The sequence below is a fragment of the Lissotriton helveticus genome, chromosome 3_1 (assembly GCF_964261635.1).
Source record: "Lissotriton helveticus chromosome 3_1, aLisHel1.1, whole genome shotgun sequence".
Classification (NCBI taxonomy): Eukaryota; Metazoa; Chordata; class Amphibia; order Caudata; family Salamandridae; genus Lissotriton; species Lissotriton helveticus.
Genome location: NC_136061.1, coordinates 244,148,869 through 244,170,894, shown reverse-complemented (window position 1 = coordinate 244,170,894; position 22,026 = coordinate 244,148,869). Strand labels below are relative to the sequence as shown.

The 22,026-nt window shown below is 45.7% G+C and overlaps 1 protein-coding gene across 8 annotated transcripts in view; it reads right to left on the bottom strand.

Annotated features, from left to right (window-relative positions):
* Positions 1–22,026, bottom strand: part of NF1 (neurofibromin 1) — a 2,143,703-nt gene that overhangs the window by 959,046 nt on the left and 1,162,631 nt on the right. For 5 of the 8 annotated variants that reach the window (XM_078679713.1, XM_078679719.1, XM_078679717.1 and 2 more), the window contains exon 30: positions 12,634–12,696. The exons of the other annotated variants lie outside the window; for them this stretch is intronic. In XM_078679713.1, the coding sequence (XP_078535839.1) occupies positions 12,634–12,696 (63 nt within the window). The remainder of the gene's footprint in view (positions 1–12,633; positions 12,697–22,026) is intronic. 8 annotated transcript variants of the gene reach the window in all.

Genomic DNA, 22,026 nt, shown 5'->3' with positions numbered 1-22,026 from the left:
CATGGTGTTCTGAATGGAGAAGGATACACGAAGGCCATATACTAAATACTGGAGCTCTGCTTGTAACAGTCAAGCCCAAGGGGGCTACTCCAACCTGGGAATAATATCACTGGGCCTTTTCCACAGGAATTTAAATTGATCTCCTAGAATATTCCAAGTCTACATGGACTTGAGTCAGTTTTCAATGTTGTGTGTAATTGATTCACATGGGTGTATTTATTTACCGGTAAAACGAATGCTACATGATTTTGGAAACGCGCCCGGCTGTTTGTGGCCTTAATGAAGGATAATGAAATATTGCGCTGATTATTGCATTGAGTGTCGGCATGTCTCCTTTTCCCTGCACTGGATGCGTTCTGCTAGGGGACTGGAATATATATATATATATATACCTGTCTGTTTCAATCAGCGGCCCGCCCTCTATCCAGAACCACGGCAGGGAAAGAAACGGAAGACCCAGGATGCAGGTGAGTTCTTTATTCAGGCACACCTCGCCAGCATAACGTTTTGGCCTGGCCAGAGGCCTTGGTCACATGACGCGATGAGGAAAGTGAGCAAAGTTTAAAGTGCAAGTGCATAAAAAACAGTACATTTCATTGGCTGACATTGCAATAAGGGGTGTATCTTGCATCAATGGACATAGAAAACACAAGATAAAGTGCAGTCGTGGGGTAATGCCTGTACATTTTCAATCAATTGCTGAATAAATACATATACTCTTTTGAAAATTGTTAATGCATGGTGCAAATCTATACTTTATAAGAAAATATATCGATAAAAGCTAATAAATAATTTCATCATTTTAAAAACCATTATTAAATCTCATCCAATTTAGCACACCTCAACACGGGATATTGTGTATCAAAATACATAATTACCTTAACATTTAAGTTTTTTATGTACTGCAAGCTATGGAATCATGTCTCCTATATTTGATATTTATGTTAACCATAATAAGTTATTTCCCTGGTGTTAACAACTACCCAAACCACCCAACCTTCTATCTACCAAGTTGGGCTCAAGTCCACAAATCTTTTCCTAACAAGGAACCCAGACAGCCAACTACTCGTACAATTTGATGAAAAATGAAATTATATGTGCACACATCATACCAATTACAGTGGAAACCAATATGTGATAGGTGATACATATCTTGTGAATACAAACTCCTAACATTAACGGAACCGGAAATGTTCTAATGCTACATATGCAACCGGTCAACCTTGCTGTTAATACATAAATAGTTGAAACGGTGAAGAAATACAAAAGATTATTATGGTTCGTATCATTGAAAAACCTTCTATATTAAGCATTATTTTATGAATGATTGGAGAAACTAGACAAATTATCATTAAGCTCACTAAAGACGAGTATAAAAATCCTCTGTGGAGTTAAGGCCACGAGGAGTTTTGCTGTCCATCTCTAGAATGTATCTTGTTTCCAGAGTCCTCAAGATACCTTCCCTGTTGCCGCCCCTCCTCAATGGACCAACCATATCTATGGCATAATACCTGAGGAGTCCACTGTTGTTGTTGTGGTACTCCTTAAAATGCCTGGCAACTGGGTACGGGCATCATTCGTATTGATGGCCCTGCACATATCCGGGCAAGTCCCTCCCTGTTCATATTTCGCAAACAGCTAAAGACGTGGTTATTTGACCAATAGCCTTGTATATCTTCATTACCCCAGTTTGCTGATCTATGCCCTTAATTAGCGCCGAGACGCCCACGGGTATTCACCGCGCTTTATAAATGTCAATAAATAAATAAAATAAATAAATGTGTTGGAGTATCCTCTTGTGGACCTGCAACTTGGTGCTCCCAATATATTGCAGGCCACATGGACACTCCAACACATAAACCACGTACTCGCTCTTACATGTGAGTTGTTTATTAATTTTACGCGGCACCGTGGAAAATGTGGTCAGGAACTCTGTTTTGTTGATACCATGCAAGCAGGCTTTGCAACTAGAACATTTTCTAAAGCCTTTACTTGCAGCCATCCAATTTTTAGGAGGGATCACCTCAGGGCTTGATTTTACCAAAGCATCCTGCATGGGGTATGCTTTCCTGAAAGTGATCGCAGGTTTCTTAGGCATGAGTTCCCCAATCACTGGGTCAAATCTGATCATATTCCAATGTTTGTTCACTATCTTCCTAAGTGCCCCGTGTTGCCTATTGTAGGTCCAAATGAGTCTTCTTGGTTGGTGTACCTTACTTTCAGGGGATATCTGTGCTTTTTTATGAATCAAGGTCTCCTTGCGGGACAGGGCATTGGCTTTACGGATAGCTGTGTCTATTAGACTCTCTGTGTACCCCCTGGCTAGAAAACGTTGTTTGCTAGCTGACTGTGCTCTTGTACACTGATCATCTGTGCTACAAATGCGCCTAATTCTGAGCATCTCCCCATAGGGGATGCTTCTGATTATGTGGAGAGGAGGCACCCCCAGAATTTTGCCAGGGAAAGTGTCAGGGCTCTGGCACGAGAGGCTCCCAGTGATGGGGCATCTACTTCAACCGGAGGACAAACTGCATCAGGGAGGGAGCAATCACAAGAGCAGATTCCCAACATCCAGCCTGCTTTTAATAAAGGCGTTATTAAATGCAGATATTGCGATAAGTTACTTTGCTATGGGGAACAAGGTGTTCTGCTCATGGTTCGAGCATTGGATAACCATCGCTGCCGTTTCCAGCCCTAATTTTGTTTTGTTTTTTTGCTCCTGTTGAGCAGTTTCCCATTCCCTGTTTTTGTTGTAAAAAAAGAAAAAAAAAGTTCTTTCAGAACTACCTCCAATTCTCATCAAAGAGCTGTGTTCTTAAAAAATATATTTATTTAATCATGCAGACCCATGGTATGCTCCCCGGTACGCTCCCCGGTGCGCGTACCGGGCGCTTCGCCCGCGAAAATCGATGTATTTTTTTTTACCCCGCGGGGCCTTTTTATAGCCCCCACATCAAACCTAGGGGTCAGGGGGGGTCTACCCTGCCCCCTTATGGTCATTTCCCCCTTTGTTTTTGCCACCTCTTGTGTCTCGATCCTACCGAGACACAAGATGGCGGCCGCTCCGGACTGTTTGGAATGTTGACAGACACCCGAGAGCCAATCAGTTTTCCGCTCGTGTATTCTCGTTGCGCGCCGGGTGCGCGCCCCGGTGCGCGTACCGGGGCGCGCATATAGATATATATATTTTTTTGAACCTAAATTACTCAAAATCCTCAGGAGCACATATCTTGAGACATAGCAAAGGCACATCGGGCTACCAGTCCCTACAATTTTGCCAAGTTTGGTGGGAATCCATTCAGCCGTTCGGGCTAAAAGTGAGTCCAACCGCCCTATGGAAATTAACATGGGGAAAACACGTTTTGGGACCCCCCCTTTTATCTCGGCCCCCGCTTGACAAATCCCCCCCAAACTTTCAGGGAAGTAGCGGAGCGGGCCATCTTCTTTGAGAAATTCGCGAAGATTCGTCCACCGGCGCCAAAGTTATTCCCAATAGAATGTTGCGGATTTCCTATGGAAAACAATCCTAACTATAACTATCCTAACTATATATACCTATATATATATATACCTATATATATATATATATATATATATATATATATATATATATATACACACACACACACACATATATATATATATATACACACACACACATATATATATATATATATATATATATATATATATATATATATATATATATATATATATATTAGAAACTACGGGCCATATGTATGAACACATTTTCCCACAGACACAGAAGGGTAAAACCTGTTGATACATCTGGCCCTACGTTTCTAAAGAGGGCTGGAATAGGAAGCAGACCCTGAATGTTTAAAATCCACTGCAGATTACAGTATAATCTGCAGTGCTTTTTAAACATAGAGGGACTGCTCCCTCTTGGAGCCTCATTTTAGAAACCACTGCAGTGCATACATCTTGCCGCCCTTACAGACTCTGCTGTGATTACTGCACAGTATGTAAGGTTGCCAAGGGGTATGCACTGCAGAGTGACATGCAGTGGTTTCTAAAGTATAGGAACCATTGCATACCACTCGGCAGTGGTGCCCTTAGGAACTTTGCAGTAATCGCTGCAGAGTACGTAAAGGCACAGAGGGGTACATGACTGCACTATTTTCTTAGTGCAAAAGGCATACTGCATCCATTATTGCACGCGAGGGAGCATTTTGCACTAAGAAAATATCACCATATCACATTCTACCCCATTGTTGAAGGCCACAGAATGTCGTTGAATTTTAATGCAATTCTGCAGAATTCAGCTGAATCAAATCCTCCCCAACCCTGATATAAAGCAGATCTATCATCTTTCTCCAGAAATCCCCAATAATATTAGTCAAATGTATATTTCAATAAGTACTTGAAAAATATTTAATAAAGCATTTTGGAACTGCATGTCTCTCTCTTTTAACAGAGTTTTTAAATCGAGCCTAGGCAGAGCATGTAATGCCTCTTCGAGAAATGCTGTATTTACTCTGTGGGCTTACAGTCGCCCATTGCCTTTTTATTCATCCCTTCGATTGTTGTTCAAAAATGCTTGCTTACTAATAGGTAATCCTTCCACTTTGTCCCTCCTTTAGGGCTTGGGCCTGCCGTACACTGTGTAGCAGTGTCGCGCAGCGAGTCCTTTTCCGAGGGGAATTGAAAATGCACCTTGGAAATTACACGCATTTGTGCATGTTATTTCCAAGGTCCATTTCCATTGGCCTTGGCGTGCGTGCTGTTTTTTAATAGAACACGCTATAGGCCATGGGCGGTCGCATAGCTCTGCTTATGGCCTATTGGTGTCTGTTACGCGCACCAGAGGCCATATGTTTTGAATTATCGCGGCTTGACAGCCGTAATAATTCAAAACATATGCTCGCAGTGGCGCGCACGCACCACTCGCGGGCTTTTTTTTTTGTTGTAGTTCGCAATCGCTTTCGATCGCTAGACGTGTATTCAGCCAGATCCTCCATTAATTAAAATGTCACGTGAGCTCTGCTCCCTAATTTCACATCTGAAGTAACTTAAGAAATTGGCAACGCCGACAATTCTTGTTGCAGTGTGGCATCACAGAAGTGGGTAGACAGCAACTACACAAACTGAGAAAAGTCTGCAGCACGTCGGACATTGCAACAATGCAGGACGATCGCTCAGTGTGCCCGGGTTAGTAGTAGTCCTTTAGTTATCTGTCACAGTCACACCACGTTCCCACCCCTATCCGCCTGCACGGGGGCTTCCTGCCCTGCTCACTTACACGGTCACAAGGATACTCGGTTTCTTCGCTTTCGCCACCATGGTTGTCGTTCCGCTGGACATGATGAGGCACAATTCTCCCGGCTCACAAAAACCAAAATAAATTATGAACAAAACTAGTGATCTGCCCTATCTCTCCGATCACTTCGCACGCGTTGAGCAGTTTCCAGCTGATAGTTGTTTATTCATCTCCACAGCAACGACAGATCCAGCCTTCCTGCTGACTAGGAGTCTTGTGATTGGTTGTCTGGCTGCGCACGCGTTCTATTTGTAGTTAGCGCTGTCTGCTAAACCAGCGATGCCGCAATCTTATTAGGCACTATGTACTGACTTACGTGTCCGTCTTGGCAGTTCAGTGCACGCTACGCGCTTTCGCACAGGAGGCTCAGTAAAAGAGGCATATCCTTTGCAAAACAAGCAAAGTATTTTATTCTGATTTGCTTTATGTTTTTAAATCAAAATTTAAGAAAAACCTCAATTAATGGGCCATTGTCAACTTGATAAAAATATTTTGGGCTCAGTGCAGGTATTTGATTAAACATTGGGAGTATAAATCCACAGGTATTTGTTTTATTTCCTGCAAAGATATTTACCTTTCGATTTGTTGGACACAGTTCCATTACATTGAGGTCCCTTTATTTACCTAAACCAGTCAGCTGATCCTTCTTCTCGGTTTATTGCCTTCAATCTAGCTTTGTGATTATCGGGACTCTTCAGCTGCGCATGCTCCCGGGCTCTTTGTGTCTGAGTATCGGGAGAAGGATCGTCCCTTAGAATTGCTTCTGAATTTCAAAACCATTTGTCGTCGTTCTTCAGACAGGTGCCTGTGCTTGTTTTAGTTTTTTAAACAATATTTTAGATTTAAGGGTCTGTTGGTAAAGTTTTAGGCAGGGCGTCTGGTGCAATCTCAGTGTGTGCAGGGTGAGCAGTGTGAGTGTGCAGGGTGAACATTGTGAGTGCGCAGGGTGAACATTGTGAGTGCGCAGGGTGAACATTGTGAGTGTGCGCAGGGTGAGTGTGCGCAGGGTGAACATTGTGAGTGGGCGCAGGGTGAACATTGTGAGTGTGCGCAGGGTGAACATTATGTGAGAGTGCGCAGGGTGAACATTATGTGAGTGTGCGCAGGGTGAACAGGGTGAACAGTATGTGAGTGTGCAGGGTGAGCAGTGTGTGTGTGCAGGGTGAGCAATTGTGTGAGTGTGCAGGGTGAGCAGTGTGTGTGTGTGTAGGGGCAGTGTGTGAGTGTGCAGGGTACAAAAACTCGAACTAAGCCCACCGCACGCACACACACACACAACACACCCGGCACACACACACACACACACACCCACCACCACACACACACACACACACACACACACACACCGCCACACACACACACACACCGCCACACACACACACCACCACCGCCACACACACACACCACCACCGCCACACACACACACCACCACCGCCACACACACACACCACCACCGCCACACACACACACCACCACCGCCACACACACACCACCACCGCCACACACACACCACCACCGCCACACAAACTTCACCACCGCTACACACACACCACCACCGCTACACACACACCACCACCGCTACACACACACCACCACCGCTACACACACACCACCGCCACACACCACCACCGCCACACACCACCACCGCCACACACACACACCACCACCGCCACACACACACACCACCACCGCCACACACACACACCACCACCGCCACACACACACACCACCACCGCCACACACACACCACCACCGCCACACACACACCACCACCGCCACACACACACCACCACCGCCACACACACACCACCACCGCCACACACTCACCGCCACACACACACCGCCACACACTCACCGCCACACACTCACCGCCACACACTCACCGCCACACACTCACCGCCACACACTCACCGCCACACACTCACCGCCACACACTCACCGCCACACACTCACCGCCACACACTCACCGCCACACACTCACCGCCACACACTCACCGCCACACACTCACCGCCACACACTCACCGCCACACACTCACCGCCACACACTCACCGCCACACACTCACCGCCACACACTCACCGCCACACACTCACCGCCACACACTCACCGCCACACACTCACCGCCACACACTCACCGCCACACACTCACCGCCACACACTCACCGCCACACACTCACCGCCACACACTCACCGCCACACACTCACCGCCACACACTCACCGCCACACACTCACCGCCACACGCAACCACACACACGCAACCACACACACGCAACCACACACACAACCACACTGTCAGTGCACGCTTTCACCGGGCACAAACACCACCAGCCGTCAGTGCAGGCTTCCACCAGGCACACACCACCAGACGTCAGTGCACGCTTTCACCAGGCACACACACCAGTCGTTAGTGCACGCTTTCACCAGGAACACACCACCAGAAGTCAGTGCACGCCTTCACCAGGCACACACACCACAAGCCGTCTGGACACGCTTTTACCAGGCACACACACCACCAGCCGTCAGTGCACGCGTCCACCGGGCACACACACCTCCATCCGGCAGTGCACGCTTCCACCAGGCACACACACCAGCAGCCATCAGTGCACAATTTCTACAGGCACACACACCACCAGCCATCAGTGCACACATCAATTGTTAACACATCCACAATTAACTATTGTAGCAATTGCAGTATGGTGCACTTTACTTTTAAACCTATTCATCTAAAGCGCAGCATGCCACCATTGCTACAATTCCAATCAACCCACATAATTCCACATGACACCACATGCATGCACTCCATAACACATGGCTAAAAGACATTGCCATTTACAATGCCATTAGCTCTAACTCAAATAAATCCGAGACCGATTGGATTTCCAATGCTTGTTGTGTTTTGTTTCCTCCCACAGAACACCGGCCAATTACTGCTAACATTACGCTTCTGTGTTTATGTGTTTATTTGGGGGACTATTTTTTTTCATTGGCTACTGCTCATGTCACTGTTTCTCGGTCTTCGGTTGTTTAGCTTCGGCACCCATCACTTAATCATCCCCATCCCATTTAAATACCGAGATGAAATGTCAGATGCTTTTTTTGAAATCGCCTCTTAAATTTTCTCTGACTTCGAAGTGCGAGGATTTCCCCCAAACCCTTTGCTTCGCTGCTTGCTGCTTAAGTGAGCCTCGGTCAGCAAACCTTCAGCAGCCCGACCTTGCAGGATAGGTGAGGGCAAAGCGTAGGAAACTCTCTGACACTTGTTTATATAATGTGAACGTCAGCTACGCAAAGGTGTTTGGGAGTGCTTTACATGAGCGCTAGTTACATTATACTATGTCAGATTAACTTTTGGGAGCATTTATATAGCACACAAACTCAACTAACCCAAGGTACTGACGCGTTTTACAAAAGCGCTGGTTATATTACACAAGATCAGGGACATTTTTTATGTTTAGGTGCGGTGAGATGAAGTGATGCCGATGCCGCCCCTGTTCATTCATTATTTCCACTGGACCTCGCACATGGAAGCCTCCTCACATATCACAGCATGCACCCCCCACTGCCACTTCCTGTCATCCTACTCTTCCTATCAGAGCCCTAATTTGAAAGCACATTCACAGCAGCTCCCCAGGGACTGAGAGAATTTTCTTTAATAAATAATGTGAACTCCAATGATCCGTAGGTTACTTTATACAAGGTCAGGTTGATTTTTTTTCTCGTTATGTGCTCTGAGATTAAGTGACGCCAACGCCATCCCTGCTTATTCAATATTCCCCCTCTAACTGGCAAATGGGAGCATTTTGTTTTTTGTTGCTATGTCCAGAGATCCTATGACCCAGGGGGCTGGGAGAGAGGGTGGGGTCTGGGGCTTGCTGGTAAATGGTGCGAGCAGTGTATTGAATGGAAAACTCTGGGGAAGGGTGCCTGGTGAACAGAGGCCTGGGTGAGGAGGGATGTGATGTCTCCGCCAGTGAAAAGTACTTCACAGCTTTTTTTCATAGGCTGTTCAATACTCTAGTGATACAGTCGCAAACAGAAAGTTATAGTACTGTTGACTTACATCGAGCCATTTGTGTTCCTGTCTGAGTGTTAAAAAATCTTAGAATGTGTCCATAAATATTTCTTGAGGCAAGCATGTATTCCTGAATCACACTGATCACATTGCATGACCCAGTGTGTAGTCAATTGTATCGCTCTGCAAACCCTGGCGGCACAACACCCAGGATAATGTGCTGCATGGATAAACACTTATAAGGTCCCAAAGGCGAGACCCATCAGCATTGCCAATGCTTGTTGTTACTATAATTAGGGGTGAAAAATGTGAAAATAAATAGAGATACATTTGGTTTTCTTATGATAAAAAATAAAACAAGAATGTCTGTGTCTACCTTTTAACACTTTACACCCCTTCACATGCAGTGGTAAAAATAATCATCAAGGACTTGAATTTTATGCGATACATCTGCAACAAATAAAATGCAACCATACAACCAGCATCTAGGTCGCAAGGCAATCCCAGCTGTAGAGCAAAAGATCCAGCCTGGGAAACACCTCTTAAAAATATAGTAAGCTATTCTCAGGACATAGTTTCAGTGACCCAGGAGACTTTTGTTCTTGATTCCAGTGTTACGGGGTGGGGAGGGGGTTATTGCAGATATCTCCACAAAGGTCCCCCCACTCCTACATTAAAAATTTGGTGATGTCCCTGTCCCTTCAAGGGACCTGCAGGAGGAGCAAGAGTGGTAGAGAGAGAGAAGGAGAGGGAGAGAGACAAAGGCAGGGAGAGAAGTAGAAAGAGAGAAAGAAAGAATGAGAATTCCCCATCGGGGAACGCCACAGCTAGTCCCACCATGTTGGGGTTGCAGGGGAAGGCCCATGGCACCCGCAAGCTCCCCTGCTTGTACTCATCGTAGGTGAAGCATGAGCCGCATTGCTCAAACCCTGGGAGAATAGTTTTGTTTTCCTCCCTCGGGGTAGGGATAATCAAAGCATTTGCCTGCCAGAGAGCACGGGCAGGGAAATGTTTTGTTCTCCCACCAGACAGGAGCAGCTTTGTGCTCACGACCTGTGGGGAAATTGTCCCTGCCTGCACTCGTGGCCAGGAAAACAAAAGGTGTCCCGGGGATTCGGGAACCCGGGACACGGTCACTGAGTCTCCCCAGGGAATGGGGTCCCCAGGGCCATAGCATGGCTCAAGGAGGTGGAACATGCTGCCCCCTCCCCTTTAATTGAGTTATTGGCCCCGGGGGATATTGCCTCCAGGGTCTCTTTTGGCCCAATGAGGGGGGCACGTGGCACCCCTTCCCTTGAATGAAATGTCAGCCCCATGATGCCCCTCCTCTTTAAGATATCGGCCCCAGTGGGATGGGGTCCCCAGGGAGGCTTTGCGGGGGAGAGGCACTCACGTGGTAAGGGGGGTAAAGATGCAGGAGTCTGTATTATTTAAAAAAAATGCCATGGATTTGTGGATCCTCAGTGAATTCACAGCAACATTTAAAAAAATAAAATTTTTGGCACGAGGTGGGATCCCTCTGGGACACCACCACCAGGCCTAGGGTGGGGTCAGGTATCCCTACCCTGTCCCTTTATGTCTTTTTCTTTTTACATTTCTTTAGGACTCTGTACTCAGAAGGCTGCCACCACTTCCTGGATGAGGTGGTGGCAGCCAATCAAATCTCTGGGAGAAATTGATTGGCTCCACAGATCATCTGTGGCGAGATATATATATTTTTTGTAACCTTGTAACCTTCATTTTTACAAAACGTCTGAAAGGAGTTACACTAAAACACAAGAAAGCCCTCTCTCCGGCTCAAGACCTAACTTTTTGCTAAATTCGGTAAATTCTTTCAGCAGTTTGGGCTTTAGCTGCGTCTAAAGTTCATATGGGAAAATTAATCAGAAAAACGCGTTTTGGGACCCTCCCCCACCCATTTTTCCTGTTCCCGCTTGATGGATCACCCAGAAACTTTCTATGCACAAACCAGTCAACAAGCATCACTTTCCTATGGAAACACAATGCTAAATGTTATATATATAAACAGATATACAGGTCTGTACATATATACATGTCTGTATGTATATATAAATATATATATCTATGTCTATACATATAGATATTTTTTTTTAACATGTTTAGGTGCACAAAATACTGTGATATAAAAACTAATTTCACAGTGAAATGAGAGGTTAAGGTAGCTACTAAGGTAATTTTGATAATAAAACGCTGGTAACACATGTTACCAATAACCAGCTTAGTGGTACTCGTATTGTCAACCTCAGACCATAAAGCTAGCCCACCCAGTTGGATTTCAGACTTTGAGGCTGAACACATCCCTATTCACCCAGGTGAAGTAACTGATTAGTTTCTTCACTGTTTTCATACAGGAACGGTTCTTTAAAAGTACTAATTTGGAATGTAGCACAACTATAAGGATGAAGATCTCAAATTTAATGAAAGCATGGAATAACAAATGCATCACGTAGTAACAGTGTGAGAAACCTAAAGAAATGTAACAGAGAATGTTGACCCAGACACCCTATTTTTATTTGTTTAAACTCCCCATTATCTATAACACATCTTAAATTTTGCAGATTACAGCATCTAGATGCATACTCAAATTCAAGCCTATCTAGCCTTTTACTTCTCTTGTTATATTCCCTGCTATAAAAATCTGGGGCCGAATAAGAAGCTAGTTGCTCTGCAAACGAAACCAGTCGCAAATCCCATACAGAAACTAAAGAACATTCTTATGAACATTTATTATTCTCTCTTAAAACCTTCGTCTGAATAAACTAACTGGAGATCACAGTCATTAAAACAAATAGGGCTTACTTCAGTGAATATCAGCAAAACAATACTTACCTTTGTGGCTCAATTTTGTACAAAAAGTGCAATTATATTACACCAGACTTTGCTTTAGAGCAAGTAGGCAAAATGTTTTGAAGATAAACTAGAGTACATGATGCAAAACTACTATATAGAATGGGTTAGAAATGCCTAAATATTAGTCTATATCTGAAAAGAATCTAGAAAATAATTACAACCAGCATTCACCTACTCCCCCTTTTCCACCAAAATTAGGAAAGATAATAGATTATTCAAAGACCAAGCAGAAAAGTTTATGAAAATATGGCATTTTTCCAAGTCAAAAGCAGAATGTATAAAGCAAAATATTGTTCCAGATTGTTAATTGAAATGAAAGCTTTTTTGTGCCAGAATTAGTAGAATGATTGAATAGTGAAGATCTAACAGACTCAGGTGAAGATGTTTGGAATGCACAGCAAGAGGTTTTCTTTCTTTTTCGGTTGTTGCTTAGAAAGAAATGGCTTATAAAAAGTTCTGCAAACTTACTGATTTTTTGTTTTCCTTTTTTTCTTTTATGGTAGCTTTTTTCAGTAGAGAGTGCAAAGTTGCCTACAGAACAGAGATGGGTACAAACAAGTCACAGCACCAACTACACACAGCAACAACAACAACACAATGTTGACTGATACAATCAATTACAGGTTAAAATGTAACAGAAAAACAAAAATGAAACAGATTCACTTTTGATAATGGTACTTCTGTGATTTTCTACTTCTACTAATAAAAACCTTACACACAAAGCAGTTATGTAATGAATGCTTAAGGGATTGGGTGGGTGACATCAATTCTACTATTTCTGGCTACAACATAAAATAGTTTTTTTTTTTAAATTAGAAGGCAATTACCTTTAAAGATCCAATTATAACATTTTGGAATCCGTGAACTCACTAAACTCAACGAATTAATAAATATAGTAAGAATTAAGCAAAAGGTTTCTTTTAGAATGATATTCTATTGTGATTGAATACACGTAAACAATATCTGACACGAGACAAAGCTAAAAGTACACAGAAGTTATTTTTATTAGCCATTTTTGTAAAAAAAACATTAAATCACAGAATGCATTCTTTCCTAGCAATAATAAAAGTAATTTGAAATTGTCATGTTTAGCGAATGCATTATCATTGTTCTAGTTAGATAACATCTTTTAACATATAAAGCATTTCCACCATGCTTCCGAATTTAAGGGCCGTGGCTGCACCATTGTAACCTTCTTAAGAAAATGATTCTATTCAATACACCTATATGCTACAGTGCCAAAAAAACTAACGGGTCATTAAGCTGGTTAACTTAGCAATATGAAAAGCACAAGACTGAGGGGTCGGGCAAAGAGACAGTAATGCAGCAACAATAGGCCAATACAAATGTATTCATCACTGTTGAGTAGCCATAGTTTGTGCACTAAATGTCTGAATGGATATTGTAAATTGGTCTAGTGCACTGCTGAATTCAGCCTAGATCTGCCCAAAACATCGGCCATTTTAGATTGAAAAGAAAAACTGAATAAAAAAAAGGGTAGACTATACCTAAGAAAAAACATTAAAATTTGGACCAATATGCATTTTGTAGGTGGAGGGAGTATGTAGGAGCATGTGCCAAGATACATTTCAAATATTTTGAGACGTTGTCCCTTATAGGAGGAACCAGCCGTGGCCCGTGAAGGTAACAGCGGTGGGGCGGGGGATTCCAATGGATGATGCTGAGGTAAAATTAATAATTTATTTAATTTTCCCTCAGCATTGTCCCTCGAAATCCCCCACCACCACCCGGCCACACCACCCCACCGCTGTTACATGCATGGACCGCGGTTGAAAGGAACCCGGCTAAAAGTCAGTAGGGATACAGGGGATAGAGCAAGTAGTCGGACCCTGAAATGTTCTAAGACGCTTATCACATCAGCAGAGCTACATAGAGTAGAGTTGTGGGGTTCTTCAAAAGGTCATGCTATGGCAGAATCGACTTTTCTGAAGATACTCCTGCAATTTCCCCAACTACTTGAAATGGGCCCTAAGTTACTGAAAAGGTAAGGTAGCCATAAACCAATGCTGTTCTTGACTGTACTGAGCTATTAGTTCTGCAACAAAATGGGCTGGTCATGTAAATTGATACATTTTAATAAGATGATGATTCATTTTATATTTTGTATGGTTAGCATGGTAAAATTATGTACCTGGCTGCTGTATGTTTGTGGTCATTTTTAATGTAATGACTGTCTTTTGTGTTCGCTACTAATGTATACTTTGTGTATTTGAATTCTATGAATAATATAATCTGAATAAATAATTTGACTGACTGAAAAATAATTGTAAGATTGAAAAGGAAAGTAAAGAAATTCAGAGTATACAGCAAAGGTATAATAAGGAAGCCCTAGCTGGATGGTGCACAAAGGGCTTTTACACCACACTATGCAAGTAGGTTGTCATGCAAAATAAAGACCAAAAGAAAACCTATTAAAGTCCTTTACAAGGCAAAACAAAGTTACTTTACATTCTATACTATTGAACAAAATATGCTTGAGGTTTTACCTATATTTTAAATGATTACTGCAATTCTCTGTGGTACCTCATTGGCCTACTACAGTTTGTATGATGTTAATATACGTGACATACCTTGACATTTATTATCTATGACTCATTTCTGCACTTTAAACATTTCTATTCCAATGCATACAATTAGTACCAAAAGGTACCTAGAACAAGACCTCTTAACAGAGGAAGAAGAGGAAGTCTGCATTAGGGTTTAAAATGAGTGGGTTTGTTTGACCCAAGTTCTTGCTGTTTGTACAGAATCTGCTGAAAAATATATTTTTTATGTGCAAACCGCCTCATACTTTCAGCTCAACTTGTAGGAAATGTTTCAACTTCTGCAGTGCATGTAATTAAGAGCAACTAGGAGGTAGAACGTTACAGAAAGACCTTGTTCGAGATCTGATATCTGCACTAATGAAACAGATTAGCATTTATGCCGCTTCAAATAAAAACATTGTGCTCACTTAAATGTTGCTCCATGACAAACACCGGTTTTCATGCGAAACGTGTGCACACCAACTCCATAGAAATGCTGTGGAAAAGAGGGTACTTAAGCTCCCCTCAACTATGGTAGGATGGAGAGAGAGAAGAAAAGGTTGCTTATCTTCAATAACAATATTTCTGGTGAAATTATCCCCTTCCACCAGATTCCTCTCCAGGTGACTACTTTCTCAGGGCTTCAGAATGATCTGCCAGACTTTTGTTCCCCCCAGCAATGGCTTCAGCCTGAACACAGTTTACAGATGCAACATTTTGTACACCAATTTGCATTCTAGCATCAGTTTCTGAAATTGCCTTTACTCCTCACGGAGGTGTGCGGAGGAACAGAATGCCACATCAACAAGAATTACAGCACAAAACACTTTTGTATAACCTGGATTCTTGTTCAATGTAGCACTTGCTCATTGAGAAGGAGAGAGGGTGTTTGGGAATATGCAAGACGTTTATTTCTCCAACAGAAATATTTCTACCAAAGGTCATTAACTTTCTTCTTATGAATACATTTTGCTGAGGATTCCACACCTTATGAATGAGTCCCTAAGTAGTACCTCTCCGAGAGGTGAGACTGGAAAGTACTCGTTAACCAAAGAAATCATGCAACACAACCAGGGCAGTGTTCCCATCACTGCATGAAATGGATGTGAGTCAGTACAAACCTTGCGTAAATATGCAAGATTGACCACATAATTGCATGTTTGATGTTGATAACCGACACTCCACTTGCATGAGCTGATGGCAGATAGCCATAAACCCAAGAGGGTCTTTCTTGGCCAGGTCAGACCAGATTTTGATATAAAGGATGACCCAACATCAAATGGTGAAATTAGTCAATAAGTTTGGTCACCGACCTGGTCTTTCTTGGCAACAGGGACGCAAACAACAAGCTGATAATATTCTCTGTCCTGTTGTGTGCGGTCAATGTAGTAGGATAACTCACTCCTGGGATCATAGTTAGTGCAGGCGTACCTCCTCCTTGGTTGAATGCTTACAAAGGAAGAAGGTTGGAAGTGTGATACATGGGCCATGTGAAAGGCCAAAAGAGGAGGTTAGGAGATCCAACTTAACGGAACATTTTGAAGGGTGGGTGAACTGAAAGGACTTGAAGTGCTAAGACCCTTCCATCAGAATTAATAGCCACAACAAACAGAGGTAGAATCTGAACAGCACAAATGTGCATTGGTTCGAATGGAGATGTCATCAAGAAAGTGAAAACAAGATAAAAGTCCAACTGAGCCACAATAAATGGAGGGAACAGGGAGAAAGTAAAGTAAACCTTTTAGGAAATGTACCAGTGACTTGAATAGGGGCGTTTCATCAGAAAGGCACATAAAGGTAGACAGAGCGGATGGGTAGCTTCATAGCCACTGCCAGACCTTGCAGTGCAAGGGACAATACATACCTCAAGATATCTGGAAATTTAAAATAATTGATACCTTCCAACTCACATCAATGCACCAATCTGTTTTAGTTGCCCATGTAAATTGATTTGGTGACAGGCTTCTGGGCCGCTAAGATGAAGTGTGCAACCTTATCAGGAAGGAAGGCAAAAGGGTTCTAAGCTGGCATCACTCCATATCTGTGCAAACAGCTGCATCAGCTGAGGATTGGGGTGGAGGACCTGACCACCTGATACAAGAGCAGATCTGGCTGCAAGGGAGAGGAAGCGCTGGCTAAGTGCTGCGAGCCAACATATCGGTCTAGCAGATCCTCCTTGTTCAGTCAAGGCAGATCATAATCAAATGTGCTTTATCTTTACAAACTTCCAACGGGCTTTTGAGAGAAGAGGGATTGGCTCAAATGCATAACGCAGGCTATGAGACTAGTTGAACCTGTAGGTACCCTATTTAAAGGAAGTGTATGGTCCGAAGCCAAACAGACTTCCTGTGCTAAGTCTTTGGGAAGAGATCAAAGAATGGAAATCCCAATCTAGAGAAGATTGCCTCCATTACTTCGGGGTATAATTCCCACTTGCGGTCCAACAGAGATAGGTAATGGACCTGCTAAGGGGCAGGTAAGCCAATGCTGGAAAAATTCCTCGCTATTGCATCCACTTCACCAGATGACACATTTTTCAAAGTAGGGTCCCAGACCATACACTGTCCTACCTATTGATAGAATGGATGGTGGTGTCGTCTTCCAAACAAATCTGGAAAATGCTTCCTAGGATGGAAGGCAGAAATGCCTACAGGCCAAGTGGACTGCATGCAGCTTGAGCAATGTTGATGCAGAAGCTGCATCAACATTGAATACAGGCAACTGTGCCATTATGTTGCCCAGATTAACACCTCAGCCAAGTGAGGAGGCATCCATGAAATCATAGCCTCAGTTTGTGGGGGTGAAAGGGCAACCTCTCAGGAGGTGGGAGAGTTCATTCATAAGTGCAAGTCTTGGTACACCGAGTGAAGTACGAGTTACTTACCATCGGTAATGATGTACCTGGTAGAGATGATTCTAGCTGCAGATTCCTTAACGTAGAATTATCACCAGGCGTGAGACTGGATCCGGAAAACTTTTCTGCCACAGCATCCCTGCGCGCCAGGGGGACGGCACCACGTGACTCCGCCCTGACGTCGTCCGCGTTGTCAGCGAAGATACATAAGTACCACCCCGGCGTGCCTATGTCAGTTTTCTTCTGAGAACTTTTTCTGCGCCGCAATGCGGAGCCATCACAAACAAAACTGGGAAAATACTGGAACAGTGTGCAAAAACCCAGCTAAACAGAAGGGAAAGAAACGAATGGTGAGGAACAGCACCATCCAGAAAAGTGCCAGGCACTAAGGCACCAAGACACGGAAAGAAAGAAGAGAGTGCATCTACTGAAAGCAAGCCTGCAGACAAATACAACAGCCTCCCCGGGGGCAGGAAGCATATGAAAAAATGTGCGACAGACGAAGTCTGCAACCATCACCCAGAACAAAGCTGGGTTCCAGGGCCAGAACAGAAGAGCAACGACATTTCACCCCAGACAACACCAGCAGGAAGGATCTCCTAAAAGAACTGAGGGTCGAAACCCAGCCAAGGGACCTCAACCCCAAGGACTGCGAAAGTCAGAAGTGCAAGCCACACAAGGAAGCAGAGCACGAGCGAACCCCACATTGGAGACCAAGGTGCAGGGGAGCAGAAGTACCCAGTCATAAGAAAGGAAGGAATGGGGCAACAACAAGGCGAGCATCCCCCAGGGACGGATAAGAAAAGGGCACACGCAGAGGACAGCCGCCCTGAGTCAGGCGAGTGCAGAACACCGAGAAGGGTCCTTGCAGAAACGGGGAGGAAGGGCGGGTTGTAAAGGAATCTGCAGCTAGAATTGTCTCTACCAGATACATCGTTACCCAAGGTAAGTAACTCGTACATCTGATAGAGCCTACTAGCCACAGATTCCTTAACGTAGAATAGATACCCTAGCCATACCCAATGGGGAGGATGGTCTGCGAGAGGACCCCCTCAGTCTGGAAGAATACAGGGTCCCACAGGGGACGAGTCATAGGGACAGGGAGAAACCCAGTCTCACTCCAGGCAGAAGAGAACCTCACCAGCTTAGAAGAACACAAAGCCCCACAGGGGATGTGTTAAGAAGAGGAGATGAGAGGGGCGGGCCAACCCCCACCATGCAAAGAAGCAAGACAAGACAAAGGGAGGAGAGTACACCCAAAACCTTGTCTAGGCATCCGGAACCCCCGCCAGGAGCCCAGAGGAATAGACAACGGCAGAGGAATATCGAAGAAGAAGAATCACCCCAAGACTCCAAGAAGAAAAGGCAGAACGGAGACAAAGCCCCCCACTGGAGCACACACGCAGTGAAAGGGACAGTTGAACCTGACACAGCCTGAACTTAATGGGCAAGGCAGGAATGACGCCTCAGGCAACAAGGCAGACGTGGAAAGAAAGACGTAGTTTCGAAACCCCCAGCGAAAACAAAGGTAGGAGCACAAGGACCTGTCAAGGTCCCCGGTCGAAGACCATCAGAGCAAATGGTGCAGCTGACCGCAGACCAGCGCCCGAGCCGAGCGTCAGACCACATCAAGCTGCAAACAAGGGCAAGGGCAATGGAAATTCCGAATGACACCAAGAAGAGAACCGTTCCAGACAGAAACCAAACCATGAAAAAGGGTGTGACCAGCCGGAAGATAAGAGGAGGAACAAGTAGGACGGCCCCAGCCGTCAACCCAGGAAATCATCTCCCCTGAACACCACAGGACCAGGCCAAAACGGCGGACAGGAGGGTGAAACACCGCAGCACAGCACCGAAGATGACATATGAAGGCATCCAATCTATACATCAGATACTTAGAAAAACAGAACTGAAGCAGCGCCAGCTACGCCCAGGTAACGATAAAGAAACCGCATCAGCGGAATACAACGACACCAGGAAAGACAAGAACACCCAAGGAGAGTCCACACCCTCACAGCGAAAGACAGAGCTATGCAATAGCTACAAGTATCCCACAAGGGGTATGACACGTCCCAGGAAAATTATGGGAACCACTCTTAGGGGAGAAATCCCACATGAGAAAACAATACTATAAACCTGCAGGAGAAACCACAGAATGCTTAGTAAGCAGCCAAATAGTATACTCTTACCAAAAAAGGGTGGGGGGGGGAGATGAACCAGCAGCCAACTGAAGAAGCGGGCCAACCAAGGGACCCCAAGGGCACAGCAAACCACACAGAAAGTGTAACAGTCACTCCAACCCCAGATTCCAGGAGCAAGTGGTATAACACCTCCCACCAAGACCCAGAGGATCAACAAACCGACCTACTGAGGAGGAGGTGGAGGAGGAGGTGGAGGAGGTGGAGGAGGTGGAGGAGGTGGAGGAAGTGGAGGAGGAGGAGGAGGAGGAGGAGAAGGATGGAGGCCCGCAAGAAGACGCTGAATGGCGGAGTCTGCATGAGTATTAAACAGAAGGACCCCTTAAAAGGGCAAATCAACCAGACGCTCTAATATATTTTCGGGAAAAACTGCATCACGTAGCCAAGCATGGCGATGGAGAGCCGCAGAGGTAGCCATTGCACAGCCAAGAGCATCGGCAACATCCAAGGCCGCATGAAGAACAAACTCTGCCAAATCTCTACGATCCCACACATGGTCACGCAGATCAGCACGGGCACCCTCATGGGAGACATGAGAAAGAAGGGACTCAACAGACTCCCACAGGCTGGAAGTAGCCCTGGTCAACACACACAAAGTGTTAAGCACCCGCAAGGACGCGCTCGAAGAAGCGAAGACATTATGCCCCCATGAATCCAACCACCGGGCCTCCCGATACAGAGGCACAGGCAAACGTGGAAAGGCATTCCGCAGAAGAGAGCCTTGAGTAGAAGGGTGGAAAGAAAGACAGACGGGGTCTTTCGGAGCGGGACGGTGGCTATGCAGGAGCGACTGAGGCACTGGATTCCCAGTGGCAGGACGGCCACAAACCCCCATAAGAGAATTGTGGAGTGACGCTTCAAAAGGAAGGAACAACTCCCGTCCATCATAGCCCTGGTGGAGAACTTCCAAAAGTTTGTCCTTTGGAAAAGGAGTGACAGGTTCACCCATCCACAGAATACCAGTGGCTGTGGAAATAGCCCGTACAAAAGCAACCCTGGCCTCAGTAGGGCGCCGGGAAGGGGAAAGTAATTCCTCCGTGGGCGACGGCTGCAGACTGAGCTGTCCATCCCCAAGTCCAGGGGGTGTGGCCAGACCCGGAATAGTGGAGGATCCACAGATGAATGGGGAACCTGAGGGGCCTCAGGGGAAGGTGGAGAGGCCGGTGTTAAAGCCAGCCGCGAGTGACGGAAAGAAGGGTTCGAGGATTTAGGCCATGGGGACGGCGAGAAGCTTTCCCTGGAAGATGCCAGTGAAAAGGCAACAATACGGCCCCCTGTCTCCGGGGAGAAACACACCAACAGATGACAGACCTCTGGAGAAGAAGGGACCTCAGGAGATGAATCCAGAACCCGACTCTGGGGCGGCTCCGTGGAGTCAGCCACCGGCGCCTGGTCGATGTCGATCAGCGTCGGAGTGGGCACTCGGGGCAGGGTCGACGGCGGAACAGTGAAGGAGCGGCGCCGAAAAGGCGACGGCCCGGCCACAGACGGGGCAGCTGCCCGCGCCAAGAACCGAGAGGAACTCGGGAAAGCGCCCCAGGTCCAGCCCTTCACCGGAGCCGGGGAGGAAGGCTGCCAGCGCTGAAACGGCGCCAGCTTGACCTATGGCGAGGCAGCCATCTTCTCAGTGGACCGAGGGGGACTCTGGGGTAAGCCCGGAGTCCCGGAGATCCCCTGCGATGCCACAGAGAGCCCCGTAGGAATTTGCGGCGAGGCAGGGACGCCAGGCGCTGAAGAGGAGAGCCCCGAAGGACCGCACCTCGACGACACCACCCTCCTACGACCTGAAGCCGAAATCTTCAGTGCAGGGGCCAGGACCGGAGGCGCCAGCGAGTCTTCGGAAGTCCCGGCGCAAGGGAGAGGAGTTGGCCTAACGGCTAGGGCGCTCGACTTCGGACCTGGAGGAACTGGGTTCGAGTCTCGGTAACGACGCCAAACATCCTGTGATTCTGGGCAAATCACTTAATCTCCCTGTGCCTAACAAAAAATGAATGTGTGTCCTCATGTAACGTAACTGGTGCTATGTAAAGCGCTCAGATACCCGATTCGGTTCGGGTCTAGTTCGCGCTATATAAAACTCTGCAAAAAACAACAAAAAAAAAAAGGCAAGGGATCCGCGGACGTTTCAGAAGGTGGAGGAAGGGCCAAAGAAGCTGACAGAGCTGCAGCATAGGCTGTCATTCGGGCCCTAGACGCCCCTGCGCCGGGAAGCGGCAGGCAGGAAGGCGACAAGCAGGGGCGCATGTCCCGAGGGAAGTTGGCA